This window comes from Lontra canadensis, unplaced genomic scaffold (assembly GCF_010015895.1).
Source record: "Lontra canadensis isolate GAN:19392208 unplaced genomic scaffold, GSC_riverotter_1.0 scaffold23, whole genome shotgun sequence".
NCBI lineage: Eukaryota > Metazoa > Chordata > Mammalia > Carnivora > Mustelidae > Lontra > Lontra canadensis.
Window position 1 is genome coordinate 6,224,888 of NW_022631017.1, and position 27,471 is coordinate 6,252,358.

The following is a 27,471-nucleotide window of genomic DNA, read 5'->3' on the forward strand; positions in this document are numbered from 1 at the left end:
ATTTAGATTCCTGAACTAAACTCCATTTGATTATGATGCATTATTCTTTTAGTATATTCCTGGATTCAGGTAGCTAATATTTTATTTAAGATACTTTTGGCTACATTAATAAGAGAATGGCTTTAGAATCTCTTGAATTTATCAGGGATTGAAAACAAGATTATATTAGGCTCATAAAGAGTATATTAGGCTCATAAAGAGTATATTAGGCTCATAAAGAGTTAAGGCACTCTTCACTTTTTCCATTTTTTGTAGTAACCTCTGTAAAAGGGGAATTAATTTTCCTTTGAAATTTGGTAGAATTTACCTATACAGTCATACCTAATTTGTGTGAGGGAAGATTTTTGATTACCATTCTAATGTTTTTCATTCAAGCTGCCTATTATTTTTCTATGAATTTATCCATTTCCTTGAAGATTTTGAAATTTTTTTTAGCATTTAGTTGTTTATAATTCTTATATTTCAGAGGTTGCCAAGCTCTTTAGTGTCTCCATAGTTTTTTTTTTTTCAGGTACCCCTAGACTAAAAGAAACAATTGTTTTGTTTATCAAATAAGGCTCAAACAACTTAGTAACTATTGGTCACTGAACAATTTTTTAACACTTTGGAATCAAGTTGGACACTGTTACCTTCATTGCCTATTCCACAAAGTATCTGCTTTTCAATCACAGCAATGCAGAGGACCTAGTTTTGTAAGACATAACATCACCAAAAGGAATGCGTAAGTGTGTTTCCCAATTTTTCATTCTGAATTTTATGTATCTGCATTCTTTTTCTTCAGTCCTGCAAGGAAATTGGCTTAATTCCAAAGAGTCAGTATATCTCAATTTTTTACTTTTATTTTCTGACCATTTCTCTTCTCTCTCCTTTGAGTGTGCTCAATTGTTCTAACCTATTGAGCTGGATGTTTACTCTATTTATTTTTATTTTTTCTTTGAAATAATTTTATTCATAGGAAAGGTGCAAAAATAGTAGAGTTCCTTTATACCCTAAAAAAATCTTTCCTCATGTTAACAGTAATACAAGGAAATAAATATTGGCACAATATTATTAACTACAGCCCTTAATCAGAAGTAATTAGTTTTCCCCCTATGGCCCCTTTTTCTCTTTCAGGATACAATACAAGATCCCACATTGTATTAGACGTCATGGCTCCTTAAGTCTCCTCCAAATTCTAACAGTTCCTCAGCCTTCTCTCGATTTTTGTGACCATACCCTTTTGAGAAATGTTGGTTTGTTATTTTGTAGAGGTCCCACAATTTGGGTTTGTCTGACATGTTCATGATTAGATTAAGTTAGGTATTTTTGGCAAAGATACTACAGAAGTGATGTTGCAGGAAGTGATGCTCTGTCCTCAGTACATTGTAACATGGGGCACATGATGCTGATCTGATATGCCGTAGTACTGGTGGCATTAACCTTGCTTACTCTGTTAAGATGGTGTCTGCCACAATGTCCACAATAACCAAACTATGGAAAAGAGCCTATCTGTCCATCAACAGACGAATGGATAAAGAAGATGTGGTCTATACATACAATGGAATATTATGCAGCCATCAAAAAACACCGAAATCTTTGCCATTTGCGACAACATGGATGGAACTAGAGGACATTATGCTAAGCAAAGTAGTCTATCAGAGAAAGACAATTATCATATGATCTCTCTGATATGAGGAATCTGAGAAACAAGACATAAGTTCATAGTGGAAAGGAGGGAAAAATGAAACAAAATGAAACCAGAGAAGGAGACAAAACACAATAAACTCTTCATCTCAGGAAACAAACTGAAGGCTGCTGGAGTGGAGCGGGTGGGAGGAATGGACTTGGGGAGGGTATGTGCTATGGTGAGCATTAAGAATTGTGTAAAACTGATGAATCATAGACCTGTACCCCTGAAACAAATAATACATATTAATTTTAAAAAATGGTATCTGGGGGTGCCTGGGTGGCTCAGTGGGTTAAAGTCTCTGCCTTCGGCTCGGGTCATGATCCCAAGGTCCTGGGATTGAGCCCCACATCGGGCTCTCTGCTCAGCAGGGAGCCTGCTTCCTCCTCTCTCTCTGCCTGCCTCTCTACTTGCCATCTCTGTCAAATAAATAAAATCTTTTTAAAAAAAAAAAAGGTATCTGCCAGATTCCTTCACTATAATTTTGCTACTGTACCTTTTATAATTAAATATATTTGGGGAGATACTTTGAGACTATGCAAATATCCTACTATTTCTCAAATTTTCATCTACTACTTTTAGCATTTATCAATAAATATATTTGGGGAGATACTTTGAGACTATGCAAATATCCTACTACTTCTCAAACTTTCATCTACTACTTTAAGCATTTATCAATGGATCTTGTCTACAGTTACTGATATGTTATTTGCCTAATGATAACTTTCTATTTTCTGCCTTCCTGTCTTATTTATTAATTGGAATTTTTCAGCATGGGAAAACTACTGAAAACATCCCTTCTCTCCCATTTATTTATTCACCCAAATACTTCTATCAGTGTGGACTCATGAATATTTATTTTATTCTATGGGTTAGAGTTTAATCCAATCATTTTACTATTCAAACGGTTTCAACTGTGACCACCAGGAGCTCTTTCAGGTTGGCTCCTGTGCCCTTTCAACATGTTCCCTCTTTTTCTTGGGGGAAGAGAGCAACACAACATGTTCCAAACTTAATTTGTATTTTCTCTGTCCCAGCCCTGGAATCAATCATTTCATCATGGAGCTCTAATTCCTTTTATTGGACACTGGTATTAAGAAACCAGTATCTGGGTATTAGATGTGCTCACTGCTACAGGAGTTCCATTGTTCTAGACTCTTTCAGCAGACAAAACCAGGAAATGTATAGCTATTTTTTAGTATTTTATTTTTTTCATCGTGATAAGTGTACTCTTTAAACCCCATCTCCTATTTCCCCCATCTCCCACCAACCTCCCCTCCAGTAACCATCAGTTCATTCTCTATAGTTAGAGTCTGTTTCTTAGCTTGTCTCTCTCTTTTCTCTGCTTGTTTGCTTTGTTTCTTAAATTCCACATGAGTATGATCATACAATATTTGTCTTTGACTTACTTCCCTTAGCAGTATACTTTCTAGCTCTATCCACATTGTTGAAAATAGCAAGATTTCTTTTTTTTTTTTTTTTAATGGCCAAATAATAGCCCACTGTGTAATATATGCCACATCCTCTTTACCCATTTCACCTATTGATGGACACTTGGGCTCTTCCACAGTTTGGCCATTATGAATAATGCTGCAATAAACCGGGGTACATATATCCTTTGAATGAGTGTTTTTGTATTTTGGGGGCAAATATCTGGCAGTATGATTACTGGATCATTAGGTAGTTCTATTTTTAAGTTGTTGAGGAACCTCCATTTTGTTTTCCATAGTGGGTGAACCAGTTTGCATTCCTACCAATTGCTTTTTCTTCACATCCTCATCAACACTTGGTTGTTTGTTTTGATTTTGGTCACTCTAACAGGTGTGAGGTGGTATTTCACTGTACTTTTGATTTGTAATTCCCTGATGAATGATGTTGGGCATCTTTTTCATGTGTCAGCCATCTATATGTCTTCTTTGGAGAAATGTCTGTTCATGTCTTCTGCCCATTTTTAAATTGGATTACTTGTCTTTCGGGTATTGAGTTGTAGGAGTTCTTTACAGGTTTTGGATACCAACCCTTTATCAGTTATGTCATTTGCAAAGAGCTTCTCCCATTCATAGGCTGCCTATTAGTTTTGTTGATTGTTTCCTTCGCTGTGTTTAAGTTTTATTTTCTCTTGCCTCAGGAGATATATCTAGAAAAACATTGTTACGGCTGTCAAAGAGATTACTGCTGATGCTCTTTTCAGGATTTTTATGGTTTCAGGTCTCACATTTAGGTGTTCAATCCATTTTCAATTTATTTTTGATATGATGAAAGAAAGTGGTCTAGTTTCATTATTTTGCACGTGGCTGTCCAGTTTTCCAACACCCTTTGTTGAAGAGACTGTTTTTCCCCATTGTATATTCATTCCTCCTTTCTTGAAAATTAATTGATCATACACTTACAGGTTTATTTCTGGATTTTCTATTCTGTTCCATTTATCTGTGTATCTATTTTTATGCTAGTACTATACTGTTTTAATTACAACCACTTTGGGGCACCTGGGTGGCTCAGTCAGTTGAGCATCCAACTTTTTTTTTTTTTTTTAAAGATTTTATTTATTCATTTGACAGAGAGAGAGATCACAAGCAGGCAGGGAGGCAGGCAGAGAGAGAGGAGGAAGCAGGCCCTCCGCGGAGCAGAGAGCCCGATGCAGGGCTCGATCCCAGGACCCTGGGATCATGACCTGAGCCGAAGGCAGAGGCTTTAACCCACTGAGCCACCCAGGCGCCCCGAGCATCCAACTTTTGAGTCTGGCTCAGGTCATGGTATCAGGGTCCTGGGACTGAGCACTGATTTGGGTTCCATGCTCAGCGGGGAGTCTGCTTGAGGATTTCTCTCCCTCTGCTCATGTACGCATACACGCTTCCCTCTCTCTCTGATAAATAAATCTTAAAAAAAAATTATTACCATTTTGTGTTTTTTTAAGATTTTACTTGCTTATTTATTAGAGAGAGAGTGAGCGAGCGAGCAAGTGCGCGCAAGTACAAGGAGGGGGGAGGGGCAAAGGGAGAAGCAGACTTCCTTCTCAGCAGGGAGCCTGACGTGGGACTCAATCCCAGGACCGGGGATCATGACCAAGTCGAAGGCAGATGCTTAAAGGACTGAGCCACCCAGGCGCCCTATTTTGTAATGTAACTTGAAATTTGGGATTCTGATACTTTCATTTTTGTTTTTCTTTTTCAAGACTACTTTGGCTATTCAAGGTCTTTCGGGCTTCCATACAGATTTTATGATTGTTCTAGTTCTGTGAAAAATGTGTTGGTATTTTGATAGGGATTCCAGAGACTATGGATTGCTTTGGACAGTACAGACATTTTAATACTTGTTCTTCAAACCCATGAACATTCTACAGAATGTCTTTCCCATTTCCTTGCATTGTCTTGAATTTCTTTTATCAGTCTTTTATAGTGTTCAGAATACAGGTCTTTTACCTCTTTGGTTAAGTTTATTCCTAGATATTTTATTGTTTTTGGTGCAATTGTAAATGGGATTGCTTTCTTAATTCACTTTCCGCTGCTTCATTATTAGTGTACAGGAATGCAACAGATTTCTGTTCACTGATTTTGTAAACTGTGACTTTACTGAATTTGTTTTATCAGTTCTAGTAGCTTTTTGGGAAGTCTTTAGGGTCTTCTATATATACTATCACGTCACCTGCAAACACTGAGAGTTTTACTTCTTCCTTACCAATTTAGATGCCTTTAATTTATGTTCTCTAAATTGCTCTGGCTAGGACTTCCAATACTGTGTTGAACAAAAGTGGTAAGAGTGGACATCCTTGTCTTGTTCCTGACCTTAGGGAAAAAATTCAGTTTTTCACCATTAAATAGGATGTTGGCTATGCATGTTTCATATAAAGCCTTTATTGCGCTGAGATATGTTCCCTCTAGGTCTACTTTGCAGAGGGTTTTTTTCTCATGAATGGATGTTGTACTTTGTTAAATGCTTTTTCTGCATCTACAGAAATGATTATATGGTTTCTATCCTTCCTCTTATTGATGTGACATATCATGTAGACTGTTTTGTGAATACCAAACCACTTGATTGTGGTGTACAATTTTTTTAATGTATTGTTGAATTCAGTTTGCTGTTATGTTGTGGATTTTTCCATCTATATTCATAAGAAATATCTGGCCTGTGGTTCTCTTTTTTTGTGGTGTCTTTATCTAGTTTTGATATACTGGCCTCACAGAATGAATTTGAAAGTTTTCCTTTCTCTCGTGTTTTCTTCAGATTAGTTTGAAAAAATGTGTGACGGAATTCACCGGTGAACCCATCTGGTTCTACTTTTGTTTTTTAGAATTTTTAAATTACAGATTCAATTTAATTGCTGGTAATCGGTCTGTCCAAATTTTCTATTTCTTCCTGTTTAAGTTTTGGTAGGTTGTATGTTTCTAGTAATTTATCCCTTCCTTCTAAGTTGTCCAATTCATTGGCATATAGGTTTTCATGATATTCTGTAACAACTGTTTGTATTTCTGTTGTGTTGGTTGTTATTTCTTTCACTAGTGATTTTGTTTATTTGGGTTTTCCCTCTCTTTTTAAAAATGAGTCTTGATACAGATTTACCAATTTTGTCGATCTTTTCAGAGAACCGTGTCCTGGTTTCACTGATCTGTTTTTTTGTTTTAGTTTCTATATCATTTATTTCTGCTTTACTCTTTATTATTTCCTTCCTTTTGCTGGGTTTGGGTTTTGTTCTTTTTCTAGCTCCTTTAGGTAAAAGGTTTGGTTGAGATTTTTCTTGCTTCTTAAGGCAGGCCTATATTGCTATAAACTTTCCTCTTAGAATCACTTTGGCTGTATCCCAAAGATTCTGGACTGTTTTGGTTTTGTTTTCATTTATTTTCCACCACATAGCTTATTTTTAACTTTTCTTTCTTCTTGGCAAGTATTTTTTAAGTATGTATTTCCTACTGAATGAATACTCCCTTAGCTATGTCCCCAAAATTTCAATACGTTTTTATCATTCAGGTCTATTTCTAAATTTTCTTACTGATTTCAGTGATATTCTTTTACTTAACATTAGCAATGTTAGTTTCCAAACATAAAATTTATTTAACCTACTCTTTCATAGTTTCGAGTTTTATTAAACATAGGGGGAAAACAATCTGTATGGCTCTGAGCCTCAAGAATTAACTGAAGTTTCCTTTATGTTAAATAAACAGATTGCTTTTCAAAAATTAAGAGGTAATTCACATATAAAATTCATCTTTTTAAAAATGTCCACCTTAGAGGCACCTGGCTGTCTCAGTCAGTGGAACATGTGACTCTTGATCTCAGGATCATGAGTTCAAGCCCCATGTTAGATGTAGGACTTATGTTAAAAAAAACACACAAAAAAACAAAAAAACAAACAAAAAAAAGGGACGCCTGGGTGGCTTAGTGGGTTAAGCATCTGCCTTTGGCTCAGGACATGATCCCAGAGTCTGGGATGGAGTCCCATATCTGGCTCCTTGCTCAGCAGGGAGCCTGCTTCTTCCTCTACTTCCCTCTCCCCTTGCTTGAGCTTGTGTGCTCTCTCTCTGACAAATAAATAAATAAAATCTTTAAAAAACACAAAAACAAAAACAAATACAATGGCTTATTAATTTTTTAAAAAGTGTCCAACTTGGTAGCTTTGTAATATTACAAGGTTGCACAAACAACCAACCAGAATGTTTGGAGAAATGTCTATTCAGATCCTTTGCACATTTTTAAAATTTGGTTGTCTTTTTGTGTCCTTTAGTTTTCTAGGATAAATTCTATTTGTCAGATATAAAAATTGTTATTCCAGCTTTCTACTGTATTGTAGTTTTGGCTGGCAGTTTTTTCTCCGTTTCTATTCCTATTTTTAGTGACTTTCAGTTTTACTTTGTCTCTCATAAACAGAATTTTAGGGTTTCTAAAAATCGACCTGGGAGCCACTCTCTTTACATAACTACAAAGAAAAGTAAAGCCAGACCCTTTTTCTCTAAGAGCCCATCATTTAACAGAAAAGACAAATGTGTACAGTTACAGGACCAGTTGTTAACTGCCATATTAAAGGTATGTTGGTTTGGTGAAAGCACACAAAGATCCCTGAGATTTTAGAGCTTTCGCAAAAGCAGTCATCTCCAATCTCTCTTGAATCACACGTTTCTTATTAAAATGTTTAAAGCACGCACTATGTAAATACATTTGTATTACACACCTATCTCCATAGTAATTTTACATATATTTTTAAGTTATATTTATGCTTTACTACTATGTAGTAAAATTTGTCCCTCACTTACACTACTGTGTAACTGGAGTCCCAGTGGAAAATATGAGGCAGAAAGTATATTTGAAAAAGTAATAACCTGAACTTTCCAAATTTGGTTAAAGACATCAACTTATGATCCAAGAAACTCAAGGATATAAAAAAAGAACATACAGTGAGGCATATCACAGTCACACTGCTGACATCCAACAATAAAGTAAGAATCTTGAAAAGCCAGCTAGAGAAAAACAGCACACTTAATACAGAGCCACATACATATGCTAATAAAAACGGACATCATCAAAGCTAACAGAGGTCAGAAGACAATGGAACAAGATCTTTAAAATGCTGAAGGGGGGAGAGTATCAACCCAGAATTCTATATTCAGGAAAATATCCCTAAAAAATTAGAGCGACTTCCAGTTTCTAGTGAGCATGTAAGTTTGGAGGTTGCCACACTGTCCTAACAAGTAAAAAAGTTAAACAAACTGAAAAGCCAACAATACTACTTAGATTTCCAAAGGAGTAAGGTTACAGTCTACCCCTGAAATTACAGAGACCAATAAATGAATAGAGACACAACTTGTGAGAGCAGAAACCCACAAACACAAACCTCTACAGGAACCAGTGCTGAGGTAGGGAAACCTGAACTGTACCTGCCAAACTGCTGGAGGCTCAGTGTGAATGTTTGAGAGATTAAAACTCCAGTCACTGGGAGCCAGAGGGGTACCCAGTCATCGGGGGCCCTAACATTTTGGTGAGTTTTATTTCCTGGAATTCTACTAGGTTTTCACAGTGAACATCAGAAAAAAAATCTCAAATTTCCGGCAGGTAGGAAAAAGAAGGAACCATTCTGAAATATGCAAGGGCATTCTGTTCTTAAAAAGTCTGCCCTCAGAAGAAACTATAATCAGAGCTTAACCAGCTGGGGTTTTATCAGCGTCTAACTGACCTGGAAAAGAGAATTATCCACTTCCAGCCCACTCTAGCCATCTTGTCCCACATAAAGACCAGGGGGTGGGGGTGGGCAGGCGGGGCGGCGGGGTAATGAAAGGCACCTGAGAAGTTCAGAGTCCAGAGGCACATACTCACTAGAAGACTGAGATCTCATCATAGGATAGAAAATGTTTCCCCTTTCCCATACCTTACTACCACATCACTAAAGGCCTATGGTATTCCTTTTACCCGGTATATCATATGCCTGGCTATCAAAAAAAAAAAAAAAAAAAAAAATTATAAGACTAAAAGGCAAAAATTTAGCTTGAAGAGACAGAGCAAGCATCAAAATCAGACTCATGTTATGTCAGAAATGTTGGATTTACGGGGTGCCTGGGTGGCTCAGAGGGTTAATAAAACTGAGAGTTGCTGGAGGGGAGGGTGGTGGGAAGGATGGGGTGGCTGGGTGATTGGGGAGGGTATGTGCTATGGTGAGTGCTGAGAATTGTGTAAGACTGATGAATCACAGACCTGTACCCCTGAAACAAATAATACATTATATGTTAATATTAAAAAATTTAAAAGATAAGATACTCACAAATGACACTACAGACATAGGGCTGATATCCAAGATCTATAAAGAATTCCTCAAATTCAACACTCAAAAAACAGATAATCACGTCAAAAAATGGGCAGAAGACGTGAACGGACATTTCTCCAAAGAAGACATACAAATGGCTGACAGACACATGAAAAAATGTTCATCGTCATTAGCCATCAGGGAGATTCAAATCAAAACCACAGTGAAATATCACCTTATACCAGTTAGAATGGCCAAAATCAGTAAGAAAATAAACAACGTGTGTCGGAAAGGATGTGGAGAAAGCGGAACCCTTACACTGCTGGTGAGAATGCAAGTTGGTGCAGTCACTTTAGAAAACAGTGTGGAGATTCCTTAAGAAATTAACAAGAGAGCTACCCTATGACCCTGCAATTGCACCACTGGGTATTAATCCCAAAGATACAGATGTAGTGAAAAGAAGGGCCACCTGTACCCCAATGTTCATAGCAGCAATGGCCACAGTCGCCAAACTGTGGAAAGAGCCAAGATGCCCTTCAACAGACAAAAGGATAAAGAAGATATGGTCCATATATACAATGGAGTATTATTCCTCCATCAGAAAGGATGAATAAGGGGCACCTGGGTGGCTCAGTGGGGTTAAGCCTATGCCTTCAGCTCAGGTCATGATCTTGGGGTCCTGGGATCGAGCCCCACATCGGGCTCTCTGCTCAGCAGGGAGCCTGCTTCCCCACCCCCTCTCTCTGCCTGCCTCTCTGCCTATTTGTTATCTGTGTCAAATAAATAAATAAAATCTTTAAAAAAATGTTGGATTGATCAGATCTGAAATTGAAAACAACTATAACTAATAAATTAGGGTCTCTAATGGATATAGTAGACAGCATGCAAGAACAGAGTGCAATGGAAGCAGAGATGGAAATGTTAAGAAAGAACCAAAAAGAAAACCTAGAGATCAAAACATTGTAAGAGAATGACGAATGCCTTTCATGGGCTTATTAGTAGACTGGACAAAGCTGGGCAAAGAATCCTTGAGTTGAGGATATCTCAACAATCTGAAAAGCAAACAGAAAAAGACAAAAAAAAAAAAAAAGTACAAAATATCCACAAAATGTGAGACAACTACGAAAGATATAAATGTATGTTTAACAGGAATACCAGAGAAGAGAAAAAGAAGAAAGAAAAAGGAGGGATGCCTGAGTGGCTCAGTTGGTTAAGTGTCTGCCTTTGGCTCAGGTCATGATCCCAGGGTCCTGGGATGGAGTCCTGCATTGGGGGGCAGGGAGGGGGTGGGCGGGCCCTTGCTCAGCAGGGAGTCTACTTCTCCCTCTGCCTGGTGCTTGTTTGCTCTCTCTGACAAGTAAATGAGTAAAATCTTAAAGAAAAAAAAAAAAGGCAAGAAAGAAAAGGGGACAGAAGAACTCTTTGAAATAGAAATTACTGAGAATTTCCCTAAAATAATGTCAGACATCAAACTACAGATCCAGAAAGCTCAGAGAACATCAAGACAAATGCCAAAAAGACGATTCCTAGGTATATTATTTTCAGATTACAGAAAATGAAAGATAAAGCCACAAAAGGAGAAAAACACTTTACCTAACAGAGGAATAAAGATAAGAATTCTATCTGGATTTCTCATAAACCATGCAAGTTAGAGGAGGGTAGAGTGGAATACTTAAAACGTTGGAAGGATATGGGTGCCTGGGTGGCTCAGCCCTTAAGAGTCTGCCTTTGGCTTAGGTTATGATCCCAGGGTCCTGGGATCAAGCCCTGCATGGGGCTCCCTGTTCAGCAGGAAGCCCGCTTCTTCCTCTCCCACTCCCCCAGCTTGTGTTCCCTCTCTGTCTCTCTCTGTCAAATAAATAAATAAAATCTTAAAAAAAAAAAAAAGTTGAAGGATAAACCCCACAACCTACAGCTCTGTATCTGCAAAATTATCTTTCAAAAGTGAAGGAAAAAGAAAAAATTTTCTCAGACGAAAAAACTTGGATTAACTGTAAATATGTACTGCAAATTCTAGGGCAACCACAGAATATAGTGGGAAAAAAAAAGTATAACGAATATTTTAATAGGTAGGAATGGCTATAGTAACATCTGATAAAGTAGACCTGAGGCAAGGAATATTACCAGAATTAATAAAGGACACGGACAGTTCATAATGATAAAAGGGTCAATACGAAAGGAAATCACAGCAATTATAAACATCTATGTATATGGCTTATAAAAGAGCTGAAAGATAACTGAAAAATAAACTGATAGAACTCGAAGAAATAAATAAATCCACAATCACATTAGAGTATTTTCATACACTTTTCTCAGTAATTGATAAAAATTAGTCATAAAAATCACTAAATAAGCACACAGACGACCTGATCAGCACTACCAACCACCTTGTTCTAATTGACATTTATAGAATATTATAACCAACAACTGCCAAATACACCTTCTTTTCAAGTACATAAGGAATGTTCAAGACTGGCCATGATCCTGAATCATAAAACAAGTATATATATATATATATATTTTTAAGATTTTTTAAACTTGCAGGGAGCCAGCCATGGGGCTCGATCCCAGTACCCTGAGATCAGACCTGAGCTGAAAGCAGACCCTTAACTGACGAGCCACCCAGGCGCTCCTCATAAAACAAGTCTTAATAAATTTCAAGAAATAAATTACAGTATCTAGGAAAGCCTCAACTTTATGGAAATTAAATAATATACTTCTAAGTAACTGAGAGATTAAAGAATAAAATATAAGCACATTAAATCTAAAGTAAGCAGAAAGGAGAGTAACAATAGGAGCAAAAATCAATGAAACAGGGGCGCCTGGGTGGCTCAGCTCAGGTCATGATCCCAAGGTCCTGGAATCAAGCCCCGCATCGGGCTCTCTGCCCAGCAGGGAGCATGCTTCCTCTTCTCTCTCTGCCTGCTTCTCTGCCTACTTGTGATCTCTGTCAAATAATTAAATAAATTAATTAAAAAAAAAAAGAAAAAAGAAAAACATCTGAAAAATCAATTAAAGCAATCACTAATGAAATAAAAAAGGATAATTATGACAATTCTGAAAGCTGCAATATAAAAGCAGTTGACAATATTCAACAGTCATTTATAATACTTTTTAAACTCTACAAACTAGAAATAGGAACTTCCTCAATGTGATCAAGGGAATGTAAGAGAAAACTATACCTAACATTATACTTAATAGTTTAAGACTGAATACCTTTCCCCCTTCCCCTAAGATTGGAAACAAGGCAAGGATGTCCCACTTTCACCAATAAGGTACAAAAAAGAAATAAAAGGTTGAAAAGGAAAAAGTAAAACTGTCCCCACTTAAAAATGACCTGATTATGTAAAAATCCTAAGGAACAAAAAACAAAACGAAAACTACTAAGCCAATTTAAGCAAGGTCACAAGACATAAATTCAGTATTAGAAACCAACTGTATTTCTTTACACTCACAGGAAAAAAATGGAAACTAAGAAAAAAAAAATACGCAGAAATAAACACAACCAAAGGTGTATAGAACTTCTACATAAAACCTTTAACATATTGTTAAAGAGATTAAAGAAGACCTTAATAAATGGAGAAATACTATGATGTTCACGGACTGGAGAATTCAATATTGTTAAAATGTCAACTCTCCCCAACTGATTTATAGATTAAACACAACGCTAGGGGCACTTGGGTGGTTCAGTCAGTTAAGTGTTCCAACTCTTGTCTTCAGTTGAACTCATGATTTCATAGTATGGGATTGAGCCCCGCATCAGGTGCTGTTGCTCAGTGCGGAATCTGCTTGATTCCCTCTCCCTCCTACAGATTCTCTCTCTCTCAAACAAATAAAATCTTTAAAAATCAAAATGAAACAAAAACACAATCCTAATCATAACCTCAGCAGTCTTTCTTAAACAGTAACAACTGACAAGCTATAATTCTGAAATTCATAAAATGCAAATGATTTGAACTAGACAAAATTTAAAGGAACATAAATTCCGGATGCCTGGGTGGCTCATTCAGTTAAGCCTCTGTCTTTGACTCAGGTCATGATCCCAGAGTCCTGGGATCAAGTCCCACATCGGGCTCCTTCCTTGCTCAGCTGGGAGCCTACTTCTCCCTCTGCCTGCTGCTTCCCCTGGTTGTGCTCTCTTGCTCTTTCTGACAAATAAATAAATAAAATCCTAAAAATAAATTAATTAATTTTAAAAAATAAAGGAACAGAATTTTAAGATTTATACTAATCAGTTCAAGGCTAACTATGGCAAGACCAGCAAGATAATATGGTTATTGCCGTAAGAATAGCCATCTCAGTGAATGGAATACAGTAGTCCCCCCTTATCTGCGGTTTTGCTTTCAGCAGTTTCAGTTACCTGTGGTCAACCAAAGTCTGGAAGCAGATGATCATCTTTCTGATATGGTCAGAAGATAAGTAATGGCCTAATGCTATATCACAATGTTTATGTTATTCACCTCACTTCATTTCATCATGTAGGCATTTTATCACTTCACGTCATCACAAAAAAGGGTGAATACGTACAATAATGAGAGACCACATTCACATACCTTTTATTACAGTACACTGTTATCATTGTTGTGTTTTGTTAATCTCTTACTGTGCCTAATTTATAAATTCAACTTTATCACAGGTATGTATATAGAACAAAAACCACAGTATATATAGGGTTTGGTATTATGAATGGTTTCAGGCATCCATTGGGGGTCTAGGAACATATCCCATGTGGATAAAAGAGGGCTACGATAGATTAGGGTGTTCTGAAATAGACCCACACTTATATGGTCAAATGTTTTTTCATAAGGTACCAAAGCAATTCACTAGGGAAAAGAAAAAATGGTGCTAGAACAACTGGATTTTCACATATAAATACGTGACGCTCAACTCCTCAAACCTCAACAACAGGTAGTTGTTTGAAATGATTTCAAACATTTCAAAAAAATGTTTGAAAAAGATCAAAAACCCAGACATAAAATCTAACATATCAAAGTTTATAAAAGAAAATATACAGAGTATGCTACTTGGGAGAAGGCAGACATTTCTTAAATCATCAGAAAAGAAAAAAAACTGGTAAAATGACATCATAATTAAAAACTTCTATCATTAAGACACCATATAGGCAAGCCACAGACTGTGAGAAAATATTCACAAAACACACCTAACCCAGAGTATTTAAAGAACTCCAACACTCAATAATAGAAAGACAAACAATCCAATAAAAAATAGACAAAAGACTAGAACAAAAACTTTGGAAGTTAGATGAATGAGCAAAGAGTACTTGTAAAATTCCATCAACATCATTCATCATTAGGGGTAATTAAAAACATAATGAGATACCACTACACAGAATGGCTATAATTAAAAAAACTAACATCATCAAATGTTGCTGAGGATATGGAGTAAACAGAATTTTCACACATTACTGGTGGGAACAAAAACCATTTTGGAGAAAGTTTTGGCAGTTCAACATATACCTGCCCTTTGATTCAGCAATTCCACTCCTAAGGATTATCTATGAAAAAATTAAACATTAAGTCTAGAAAAAGACTTGTTTGCAAATGGTAATAGTAACTAATGTATCAGATAAGAATGCTCACTGTATTAGATTACTGTCCAGAAAGGCCTATTTTAATGGTATCTTAATATTCCTAAAATGTGTCATAAAAAGCTGAAGATTTTTAATAGTCCAAGATTTATGTTATTTGGCCTATTAAACACATACAAGTATGTTTAACAGAATAATAACACCCAGTACTTTAGTATGCTGCATTTAAAATAATGCTGGCATAAACTGATATGATTTAGGGGAACCTGGGTGGCTCAGTTAGGTAAGTGGCATCAGCTCAGGTCATGATCTCAATGTCCTGGGATGGAGCCTTCGTTGGGATTCACACTCAGCCTGTATATCTCTCTCCCTCTGCGCTCCTCTCCCAGCTCCAGGTCGCTCTCTCTCAAATGGATAAAGAAATAAAAAATAAAAATAAAAACTGATATGATATGATTTATGAAAGAAAATTACCATTTTCTTTCCTTTAAATTTAGAAAATTTTCACACACAAAAAATAGAACTGTTAAAAAAAAAAAGGAAAAAAAAAAAAAACGCAGCCACCTGGGTGGCCCTCTAGTTAATTGTCTGCCTTCAGCTCAGGTCATGATCCTAGAATCCTGGGATCGAGTGCTGCACTGAGCTCCCTGCTCAGTGGAGGGTTTGTGTCTCCCTCTGCCTCTTCCTCTGCTTCTCCCCCTGCTCAGGCTTTCTCTCTCTTTCTCAAAAATAAATGAAAAATCTTACTAAAAAAAAAGCAATTAAAAAAAAAAGGTCATAGAAATTTTACTCATCATAGCCTCTAACCGGAAACCATCCAAATGTTCATCAGCATGCCAATGGATTATGGGCAAATATAAAGACATTCATACAATGGACTACTACTCAGCAATAAATGTGGAATCCATTTTCCCACAATTGTACCAACATGGATAAATCTGATAGACATTACGTGAGTAAAAGAAGACAGGCACAAAAGAATGATTTCATTTTTATGAAGTTCTAGAACAGGCAAAATAAGGTGAAATTATCAGAATAGTGGTTACCTAGAGGCTGGAGCTACTCAGAGGGAAATTTCTAGTCAGATGGAAATATTCATATCCTAAAGGCATGTGAGTTACATGAGGTTAACTATTGCCAAAAATGTATAATTAAGATTTGTGCCTTTTGAAATATGTAAATTTTCACTTAAAAAACACACACACACACGACTCGATTGGGCATCAAAAGGAAAATTTTAGATATAAATCTGAGTTTCTGTACCTGAAAGGATCAGCCCATAGTAATCTAGTCATAGTTCTTCTGTTTCCTAACATCTAGACAAAGGCATACATATAAAGTTGATATTATACCCCATGCATGCCTATATTCGATCCTGCAACAAACTGGCACAGAGTAATTAAAAACAATCACAGATATCTAAAACAAGAATACAAGACTTGGGGCACCTGGGTGGCTCAGTGGGTTAAAGCCTCTGCCTTTGGCTCAGGTCATGATCCCAGGGTCCTGGGATCAAGCCCCACATTGGGCTCTCTGCTCAGCAGGGAGCCTGCTTCCTGCTCTCTCTCTGCCTGCCTCTCTGCCTACTTGTGATCTCTCTCTGTGTCAAATAAATAAACAAAATCTTTAAAAAAAAAAAAAAGAATACAAGACTCATTTTAGACAACTACAGGAATCCAAACTATCTAGGAGGTATCAACTGCCCACTCCCTGTCATTTTCCCGGGGCAAAGACAGCAGTGCAGACAAGGCAATTTCCAATACATAGAAGCTCACAGTGACAACACGCAGCACTGAAATTCTACTTCAAGATATTTACCTTGAGAAATACTGGGACATATATAAAAAGAGATGTGTACAAATATGAACAGGGTATTCTTTGCAGTAGTTTATTATGGGGAAAAAATCCTAGAAGTTCCCCATTTCTAATTTCATTAACAGGGCAGTGAAATAAATAATGGCCTGAACTTACTATAGAAACACAGCAGTTAGATGAGTGATGATTTATATATATTGACAGGGAAAGTTCTCTGAGACAAACTGTTAAATGGAAAAAAGTCGCAAATGCAATATACACAGTATAATTTCACTCATGCAGCACATCGTAATTAGAGGTAAACAGTATTTTTTAAAACTAACATAGCATTGATTTCAATCTCTAGACTATTCGAGACAAAAACAGTCTTAAATTATAACTCAGCTAAAAAGAGATCAAGTTTTCAAATTTTTTAAAAGTCAAGAAACTAAACGAACTCTTCTGATTGGAAATAAGAGGTTCTTTCTTCCACATTAGACCGTTATATTTCCACACAGAATAGAAATGAAATTATCTCTACCCCTCTACTTGAGGTATTACTCATGGCTCAGTAACTCATTCGAAGACTCCGTGTTTGGTTTAAAAATTCTTACCTATATAATTCCTCAAGTGCTGTATTTATGTATTACCTCATTTTTCCTAACTGCTCTATGAGGAAGGAAAAATAACCCAAAAACCTAAAAAAATCATTGAAGATACTTCTAATGTTCATCCACAGAGAGAGCTTACCATCTCTTCTAGACACAGGAGAATTATGCCTCCCCACCCTGTTTTGCAGTTAGAGGCCTTCAGATTAGTTCTGGCTAAAGGGATGTGGGCATGGTTGATAATTCTGAGTGCAATTTATTTGCTGGGCAAGACTCTCCAGCCCTACTCTTCCCTTGCTGTGCTGAAAAAGCATTATGTTAAGTTTATGAAGACTTAATATGGTGTTAAGTAACTAACCAAGATAGAACCCTTGACTCATTGCCTTCACCAATCTGAATGGGTCACAGTCTGAGTGATAAATACATTTTAGGTAGCTCAAATCTTCAAGACTGTAGGCTGGTTTGTTATTTTTAGCATAACTTCATCTATCATGATTAACAGAATCAAAGTTAAGAAAAAAAGTTAAACCTGAGCAAAACCATTTAATAGTTTATAATAAAGCATCATAAAGGCTTATCTGGAAACACACAGTAAGAATATTCCTGATGGCAGCATAACTTCTGGTTATCTGCAACATTCATGCAGTAAGTTTTTAAAATCATTAGCTAAAAAAAAAATGTTGTCAGGGTGCCTGGCTGGCTCAGATGGAGGAGCATGTGACTCGATCTCGCATAATGAGTTTGAGCTACAACTACAACAGGTGTAGAGATTACTTAAATAAATAAAACTCCAATAAAAAAAAGTTCTCAATTTAACTATGCAAAGAAATCATTGGAATTAAACCTAATTTCTTTACATCTAACAGAAGTGTTAAACTCAAATTAAAATTTATACCACGCTGAAGTATGATTTCATATTCTACTAATATTTTATTTCTGTTAATGGATATAAAATGGTAAATAGTAATGATCAGTACTAAGATTACTGTCCCTAATAACCATCCGTATTTAGAAAGGCATAACAAGTGTTAAATTTGACTACACTTTTCCTAATAGATAACTGAGTACAGACAAATATCATAAAATACTAGCCTACTGCCTGAAAACAGGTTTTTCTGGTATCACAGAGGCTTTAGCAAGGTAATTTGGGACCTATACAAATTTAGAAACTATGAACAAATCACTACAGAAAAACTAACCTAATTTCCTCCACAAATCCCTTTCCTAAGTAACACACATAAAAGACTCCTGAATATCATTTGTTTCTAGTTCAAGAAAAACTCTATCCTGTAGACATGAATCATTTTTATCCTTGAAGGATCTAGTTTACAAACTCCCCTAGAATTTCAATAATCGTATCTCATCTTTCCAAATGATAGGCTCCATGTTATTTTACCAGGAATACATGAGACATGGGAGTAACAGGAGACATTCATCCCCAGGACCCCAGCACAGACATTTACTAAGAGTTTTACCATGTGCTAAGAATTGTGGAAAGCAATACACAATGGATCTCTTTTACTTTCTCAACAACTCTGTAATTGAAGAATGTGGCTGGCTTTTGTCCCAGGATTTCTGCAGGGAACTCTAAATCCTTACAATTTCCTGTGATAGGAGTATCTTTGTTATTCATGCTGTCCCCTCCACGTGATAGTTTATGCTAATGAATGAGAGAGTGGGGATAGGTCATACTAAAAAGACAAACCATGTGATTGGAGGGTTGGGGCTTTCAGCAGCATAATATTAGCCCTACCTCTGGGAAGGGAAGTGGAGCTAGATATTAAGTCCATGGGCAATGATTCAGTTAGTCATTCCTACATAATGGAAACCCAACAGAACTCTGGACACCAAAGCCTGGATGAGAGTCCCTAGTTGCCAATACTATGTGTGGATCGTCATGCATTGATGTGTCCAGAAGATAATGTGTCCCTGAGGACAACAGGAGCTTTGCATTTGGAAATCTTCCCACGTTATCTCCCTGGCTAATTCTGATTTGTATCCTTTTTCTGTAATAAAACTTTTATCATAAGTACAACATTTTCCTCAGTTCTGGGAGTTGTTCTAATGAATTATGTAACCTCTGGTAGCCTGAGATACCTGAAATTTGCAGCCAGCTGATTAGAATTGAAGGTGCCTCTGAGAATCGATAAACTTGCGTCTGTATCTTGGACATTCGTGAAGGATGGTACCTTTAATCTGGAGTGTGGCTAACTTCAGGTATCAGCAAAGTTTACAAAGATCTGTTAAGCATGTAGTCCAAACTTAGGATCTACTGGACCCTTTACAGATTAAATCTTTCTCTCCCACCCCAGGGAGAAAAATTTCTGTTCTTTCACGTGAGATTCTCATCAGACACTGCTTTCTTTCCTCTACAGCTCAGGTAACTGACCAATCTGCTTCCTCTTTCAGTGGGTCGCACACTGTTCTGTTCTGCCTGGTTTCTTATCCCTGTAAGGCTGGCTCAAAGACAGATCCTCCAAACTTCCTCATCATTTCCATTGCAGGGTCTGTTGTTTGCCTCCGACCCTGCCTCCCTTGCTCAAATGAGCACATCACCTTTCCTTTTTGTTTTTAATATTTTATTTATATATTTGTCAGAGAGAGAGAGAGAGAGAGAGAGCGCGCGCGAGCTCAAGCGGGGGGAGCTGCAGGCAGAGGGAGAAACAGGTTCCCTGCTTAGCAGGGAACCGGATGTGGGACTGGATCTTAGCATCCGCTGGGATCATGACCCAAGCCAAATGTAGCTGCCTAAAAGACAAGCCACCCAGGTGTCCCCATCTCTTTCCCATTTTATAGGTTTTTACTACTGATCACGAAAAGAGAAATAAAAGTATGCATCCTTTGACCCAGAAATTTTACTTACAGGATGTATCCTATGATCTACTTCTACATGTGCACAAAGACATACAAAGATATTTAGTGTGTTATTATTTCTAATACTACAAACCACCTAAACATCTATTAATAGAAGGTTAATTAAGTAAAGGATAGACTATTTTGCAATAGAATAATCAGCCATTAAAAACATAAGACAAAGTCAGCATACGTACTCTCTCTCTAATGTTATGTAACAATTTTAAGGACAAATTTGAAACGATATAAACAAGGTGAAAACAGTTTAAGTGATATGCTAGCATTTACTGAATAAAATACAAATGCTTGCAAATGCATAGGATATCCGAAAGAATACACAAGAAACTACTAATGGTGGCCACTTTTGGATAAGGAAACAGAGAAATTAAGGGACGGAGGAGGAAGGCTATTTTTCATGGCATATGCTTTTGTACCTTTTGAAAGATATAACCAAATGCATGCTTTGCCTGTTGGGTTTTTAATTTCTAAAAAGCAGTAGCTAAGGCTGTTCTTCTGTGTTCTGTCCTTAATATACCCTCGCGACTCTCTTGAGATGATGTCAACGAAGTAATTTTCTCCTCATAACGTGAGGCATTCCCCTTACCAACTGTGCCTGCCTTCCACCGATTATATACAACCTCTTAATACAGTTAGAATACCCAGAACAGGGACGATGGAGTAACCTAAACCCCTGGACTATAGTGAAAAGAATTTATATCTCAGAGAAACTCCAGGCTGATGTACCCAAGTTCAAACTTGACCACATGTAATAAAGAAAAAAAATCTACTAACATCATCTCTGACTCAGTTTCACCCACAAATCCTTTACGCACACCTAACCTTTCAACACAGGAAGATAGCTTTTCAGTGCACCATTTTCATTGAGGGAATAAATATATTCCTCTTCCTGCCATCCCACTCCACTCCTCCAAGCTCCCAAAAGTCTATTCCACAGTCACTTTTGAAGACAAGATTCTTCTTACTTCCTCTTCTTCTAGTAATGGATGATCCCAGAACCCTGTCAATTTAATCAAGATCTCCGTATAAAGCATTCAAACCTGTACCCAACCTCTTCTCCCATGGGATGGGCCCACACTGACACATACGAATTCCTGGGACTAACAAAATTTCTGAATACTGTGCCTATGGTTAAAAGATAAATGAGATGGCAATAAATTCATAAGAGAGATTAATGTGCTATGTACCGGTAGCACCAGCTGTCCTATTAATGATTTGGCTGGATAGAAGAATGAATAGTCAAAGTTGTAAAATCTACAATGGGAAGGATTTCTTATACATAATCATGAATAACACCTCCCAAAGTAGCTGGCTTACAATAAATATGATATTGCCACCAGGCAGGTATGGAAATAGGCAAAAACTAAGAACACTCAAACAATTTAACTAAAGTAGGAAAAGCAGAATATCTTTAAAACTGTCCTCTGTACTTTCAACAATATAACAGACATTTCCTTAATAAATATTTGCTAAGCACATAATATGTATGAGGCTATCATTAGTGTCAAACATCTGCAATGGGGAAAGAGTATCTTATAGACTAGTCTAACTGGGAATAATGAGGGAAATAAGATTCAGGCCCAGTTCACAATACCGTCACCAAAAGCTCCTTCTCCAGCCCAAATAAGTTTATTTAATATTCTTTGCAGGTACTTTATAGTACAGAAGTACTATAATGCAACATGATTTTCTGCTTAGGAATTAAGTGCTAGTGAGTTTCTGGGACCAGTGGAATGACCACAAAAAGGATTGCTGATTTTTTGTCTAAAACCATTAAAAAACAAAACTACCTAGTTTATTGTCTTCATTTTATATGCTAATATCTTAGCAACAAAGAACATCTCTCAGAACTTGGGAACTAGACAGATTTAGTTGCAAGAAAAACAACATTTTTTCTATTTTTTCCTCTTTTACTGAATATGAATAAAAGTTCATAAGAGACCAGTATATGAGAATCGATCAAAGGTAAAATGAAAAGATAATGGATTTTAGAGTCTGAGAGCCCCCTGTTTCAATTTTTATGACTGCAAGTTAAGTCATTTAACCACTATGACCCTTAGTCTCCTCAGGGATATTATCTTAGAATTTTGTAGATGGATTAAACATGATTTCATATTAAACACTTAGCATTAAATGTGGAGCCTCCAAGGTGCTCAATAAACATAAGCAACATTGTTAAAATAAATATTAGAACTTCCACTTCTGGTTTCAACAGAATAACTAGTACTCAACCAGCCTCCCACTCTACACAGCCATAAAACTGGATGAACACATAAAGCTCTCTCACTGAGGGGGTAAATTCCCACCTGTGGCACAGTGAGCTAGAATCTAAGCAGTACAGGAAGGTCCCACTGAGCTGAGATTAGATCAAATTTGGGGGCAGGTAAAAGAGCTAGAAACCTTGGGTCAGGGTACAAGAGTGGAAATGTACACTGGTCGGGTGGGGCCAGGAAAGGACAGAAGTCTATATGGAGGTCACCAACGGATGAGTCCTTGGCTGAGGGTTGGGCTGCATACATAGAGAGTAACACTCCTCCAGGAATGGCTGGACTTCTTGTCAAGGCAGACATCCAGCTGAATCAACACAAAGGTTGTGACCATGTGTCTTGAAGACTTCTTTTAGATCTGTCCTAATGAGGGGTGAGGGAAAGCTACCATGACCTAGCATAGAGTGTGGAGCCCAAATGGGATAAGGCAGTGGCGGCAGCAGCGAAGAATGGTTGTATGTAAGTAAATGATCAAATAAAAAAAAATTTTTTAAAGATTTTATTTATTTATTTGACAGAGACAGAGAAACGGCACAAGCAGGCAGAGGGAGAGAGAGAAGCAGGTTCCCCACCAAGCAAGGAGCCTGATGCGGGACTTGATCCCAGGACCCTGGGATCATGACCTGAGCCGAAGGCAGCCGCTTAACCCAGTGAGCCACCCAGGTGTCCCTCAAATAAATATTTTTAGGATAATGAGAATCAGATTCATCAGAGACAGAAGTTAAAAATATACAAAGGGAGAAAACGAGAGAAGGCTGTGGCACTGGACTGGACTAGAGAGATTACTGCAAATGCATGATTTTCAGTATTTCTTTCAATATGTATCTAAAGACATCTGTAAATCACAGATCCACTGAGATGGCCTGGAATTAGTGACATACCAATAGCAACAAGCACACCTAGTATTTTATTTCTTAATACTAATGTCTACTGAAAAGGAACAAGGCTCCCTGAAGAAATGACTGATTTCAGATCTGGGGCAAGAGAAAGTTCAAGATGTGCCCTAAACATCTTGTGATAGAACAAGAAGTGATCAAAAAATGATGGGGATGTGAAAAGAACAAAGAAGACAGCTTGAATGGCCTCCCACTGGTCAAATACAGAACTATTTGAACATAATAATGGGATTCCATGAACATATACTGAGATAAATAAATGAATAAAATGAATGTTTTATAAGAAACAGGACATTTAATATCTTAACAGTACCTCCCCACAAAATACTTACTGACTACAAAGAGTAAAAGAGTAACTTCACAGTAGAGAAGTCTTGCCGACAGCCCTTTAATCAAGCGATCAAAATTAATATCCCCAGTTATCAAACAAATCAAAATCACATGCTACTTGACAGGGTAAAATGAAAATGAGAACATGTGATTTCTGTGATATTCCTGTGAAAGATGCAACCGAACTCCAACATAAAGTGGGCCAGACAAACCTAAATGGACTAAAAAATAACTGACTTGTAATCTTCAAAAGTATCAAGATCATGAAAGTTAAAAAAACAAAACAAAAACCACACCAAAACAACAACAAAAAACCCCGAGAAAACATTCCAGATCAAAGATTAAAAGATATGACATTCAAATGCATGTGTTGAAAACGGACCTTTTTGCTATAAAAGACATTAGTGGAACAAGTGGATCTTAGGTTCCTCGTCTGTACATCGTGATGTTAAACTAAATCTATTGCAAACATCAATAGAGAACTCAAGTTTTTATAAAGACAAACAAAAAACTAAATCTAATAGTATTCAAAATATAAAAAGACCTCCACTGGTATTCTAACCATGCTTATAAAGGAAGACTACCATAGACACTTACAGGCCTTAACCAAAACTGGTCTTATTAATTTTTTTTTTTTTTTAGATTTTATTTATTTATTTGTCAGAGAGATAGAGAGAATACAGGCAGGCAGAGTGGCAGGCAGAGGCAGAGGGAGAAGCAGGCTCCCCATGGAGCAGGGAGCCTCTGATGTGGGACTCGATCCCAGGATGCTGGGATCATGATCTGAGCCGAAGGCAGCCGCTCAACCAACTGAGCCACGCAGGCATCCCAAGTTATTAAATTTAAGTCTTATAGAAAAAAGTGTTAAGGAAAAGAAATGGTACATAATGCCTCTATAAATGGTACAACCACGCAGTGGAATATTATCTAGCTATACCAACTGATATGGAAAGAAGTCGAGACTTTGTTAAACACAGAAAGGAAAATTTAGCCCAGAATATATAACACATACTCCCTTTTGTATGTATGTTTGTATATATGTATAAGATAGCCATATATATGGGCCTGACTATGCATTAAAAATTTCTGGAAAGATACATAAGAAACTGTTGACAATGACTAGTTCTGTGAAATAGGAATAGATGGTTTTAAAGGAGACAGGGCACCTTCCTTTCCATCTTCTGCCCTTGTACACTCAATTCTCAACATTAAAAAAAAAAAAAAAAAAGAAATCACCAGCTAGAAAACTATCAAGAAAAGCAAAGAAATGATTATTTTAACAGTCAGGGCAGCAGTTAAATACAGGGCAGGAGGAAAACATACTGTGGTTTTCTGGAATGCTGATGATGTTCTATTTCTTTTTCTTTTTCTTTTTTTTTTTTTTTAAGATTTTATTTATTTATTTGACAGACAGAGATCACAAGTAGGCAGAGAGGCAGACAGAGAGAGAGAGGGGGAAGAAGGCTCCCCGGTGAGCAGAGAGCCCGATGTGGGGCTCCATCCCAGGGCCCTGAGATCATGACCTGCGCCAAAGGCAGAGGCTTAACCCACTGAGCCACCCAGGCGCCCCTGATGTTCTGTATCTTGACCTGGAAAATAATTATATGAATATTTGTTTCATGATTATTTAATAAGCCATATATATTTGTGCAGACTTTCTTAATATGTACATATTTCATAATTTTAAAATAAAAACATAAAAGTTTCAGGAAAAAAAGTAAAAACAAGAGCCTTTTAGAAAGAAAACTACAGTATTTTACCTGCAAGAGTATGTAGGTTCTCCTACTTTAAAAACACGACCACAAAGATGAGAAGGTTTGTTTGCTTGTTCAAGTTTTGGAAATCCAAATGCAGGATCTTCACCACAAAGGTACCATTCCATTGGTCCCAACAAAACATGCTGTGCCAGCATGTCCTCCTTCTGTGGAAAAGGGTTGGGACCCCTGCAGTAGATTTTGGGTACATAGTGGGCTAAATGCTGGTACACTTCTCTAGTGAGGTCAGTTGCTTGCAGCCATTTCTTAAAAAAAAAAAAAGAAAGAAAGAAAAGAAAAGAAAAGGAAAAAGAAAAATTAGGTTTAAAAATGTCAAACTACTAATCTAAACCTACTACATATTCCTTTAGTACAAAAACAGTGATTAAGATAATCACATAAATTATTTTGTTGACTTAATTCATAACCATGTTTTCTTTCCAAAAAGGGTAAAATTCATTTAGAACTTTATTAAAATGCCACTATTTAAGAATTCTACTTTACTTAAAGTAAAATGATCCCTCTCCTCAAAATTACTCTTGAAGCAACCTTCTGTAGGCAGTTATAGGAAAATGACCACAACAAATCATCATGTAAGACACAAACCATTATGCCCATCTGACTTCCATTCTAACGCTTTGCTCAAATGATACACTGATTGTGATTTGGGTTCTCATGTCAGTTTGCTAACAGGAAGAGTATGCAATGAACATGAACTGCCTTACACTATGCCTACTTACACTTCTCATTGATTAATAAATGATATACCAGTCTCTTATGAATAGGAATCTACGAGGGACTTTGCTCTATCAATCACGCCTTCTTTCCCTGATCAACCACTCTGTAAATCCTTTCCCCTTGGCTCTCCCTGCTCAAAAACAAAAGCTACTTTTCTGTCCCAAACTCTGATGTCCAACTACCTGTGATAATCTCCTTTCAACTGAACTAGAGCTGAGGTTAATAAGATGACTTTTGGAAAGCCCCTAGCGATGGATACCTGGTTGCCAGGGGAACATAGCATGTGATAAGAAGGTTGGAAATAATAGCCTCCACCCCCAACCTCAGGGAGGGGAGAGGTGTTCCCTGTTTAGCTAATCATTAACGGCCAATGATTTACTAATTATGCTTACATAATGAAGCTTCCATAAAAATTTCTATGTTGGGGTTCAAAGAGGTTCTGGAATGGTGAACCCAGAAGGGCTGGTATACCCAGATTCAGCATGGAAGCTCTGCACCCCTTCCCACATACCTTGCTTTACGCATCTCTTCCATCTGCTGTTTCTGAATTGTATCATTTTACAATAAACCAGTAATTTATTAAATAAACCATTTCCCTGACTTCTGTGAGCCAATCTAGCAAATTATTGAACCCGAAGAGGGGGTCATGGGAACCCTCAATTTGTAGCCAAGTCAGAGAAGTTCTAGGTAACCTGAGGACCCACTGTTTGTGACTGGCATCTTAAGTGGTGAGGGAGTCAGTCTTGTGGGACCGTGCCTTAATCTGTGGGATCTGATTCTAATTCCAGGCGTATGGTGTCAGAATTGTAGGACACCCACTTGGCGTCTGTAGGGAATTAGAGAACTGCTTAGTATGGGGAAAAAACTCACACATTTAGTGGCCACAGGTATTGTTAAGTGTAGAGAGAAACGGAAGAAAGTTTCTCTTGATTCAAACACCAACTCAATAGGTCTAAAATTGAACTTATGATCTCCACTACCCCTTCTCAAAAACCTACTTCCTCCACTTCCCTATTTTAGATACAAGCATCTACCTAAGTAACCACACCAACATAAAGTAGGCCAGAAAAACCTGAAAATCTTCCTTTATCTCCGTTAGTCTTGCCCTTGTACAGCCCATTTTCCAACCTCATTACCAGAGTGATTCTTGCAAAACGTCAATCTGATCATGTCATTCCGCTTCCCCTTGCATTTAGGATCAAGTGAAGTCCCCGACAGGATCTATAAGGTCCTCTGCCTCTGTCATACTTGTTTCCTCCACCTGACCTGTAGTGCT

General features: G+C 37.2%; 1 protein-coding gene across 10 annotated transcripts in view; it reads right to left on the reverse strand.

The window, feature by feature from the left end:
• The window catches only part of UBR2 (ubiquitin protein ligase E3 component n-recognin 2), a 123,399-nt gene that overhangs the window by 89,068 nt on the left and 6,860 nt on the right, over nucleotides 1-27,471 (reverse strand). For 9 of the 10 annotated variants that reach the window (XM_032862166.1, XM_032862165.1, XM_032862164.1 and 6 more), the window contains exon 2: nucleotides 25,464-25,723. In XM_032862166.1, the coding sequence (XP_032718057.1) occupies nucleotides 25,464-25,723 (260 nt within the window). Of the gene's footprint in view, nucleotides 1-25,463; nucleotides 25,724-27,471 lie in introns of those variants that run through there. The other variant, XM_032862168.1, reaches the window with a different exon arrangement.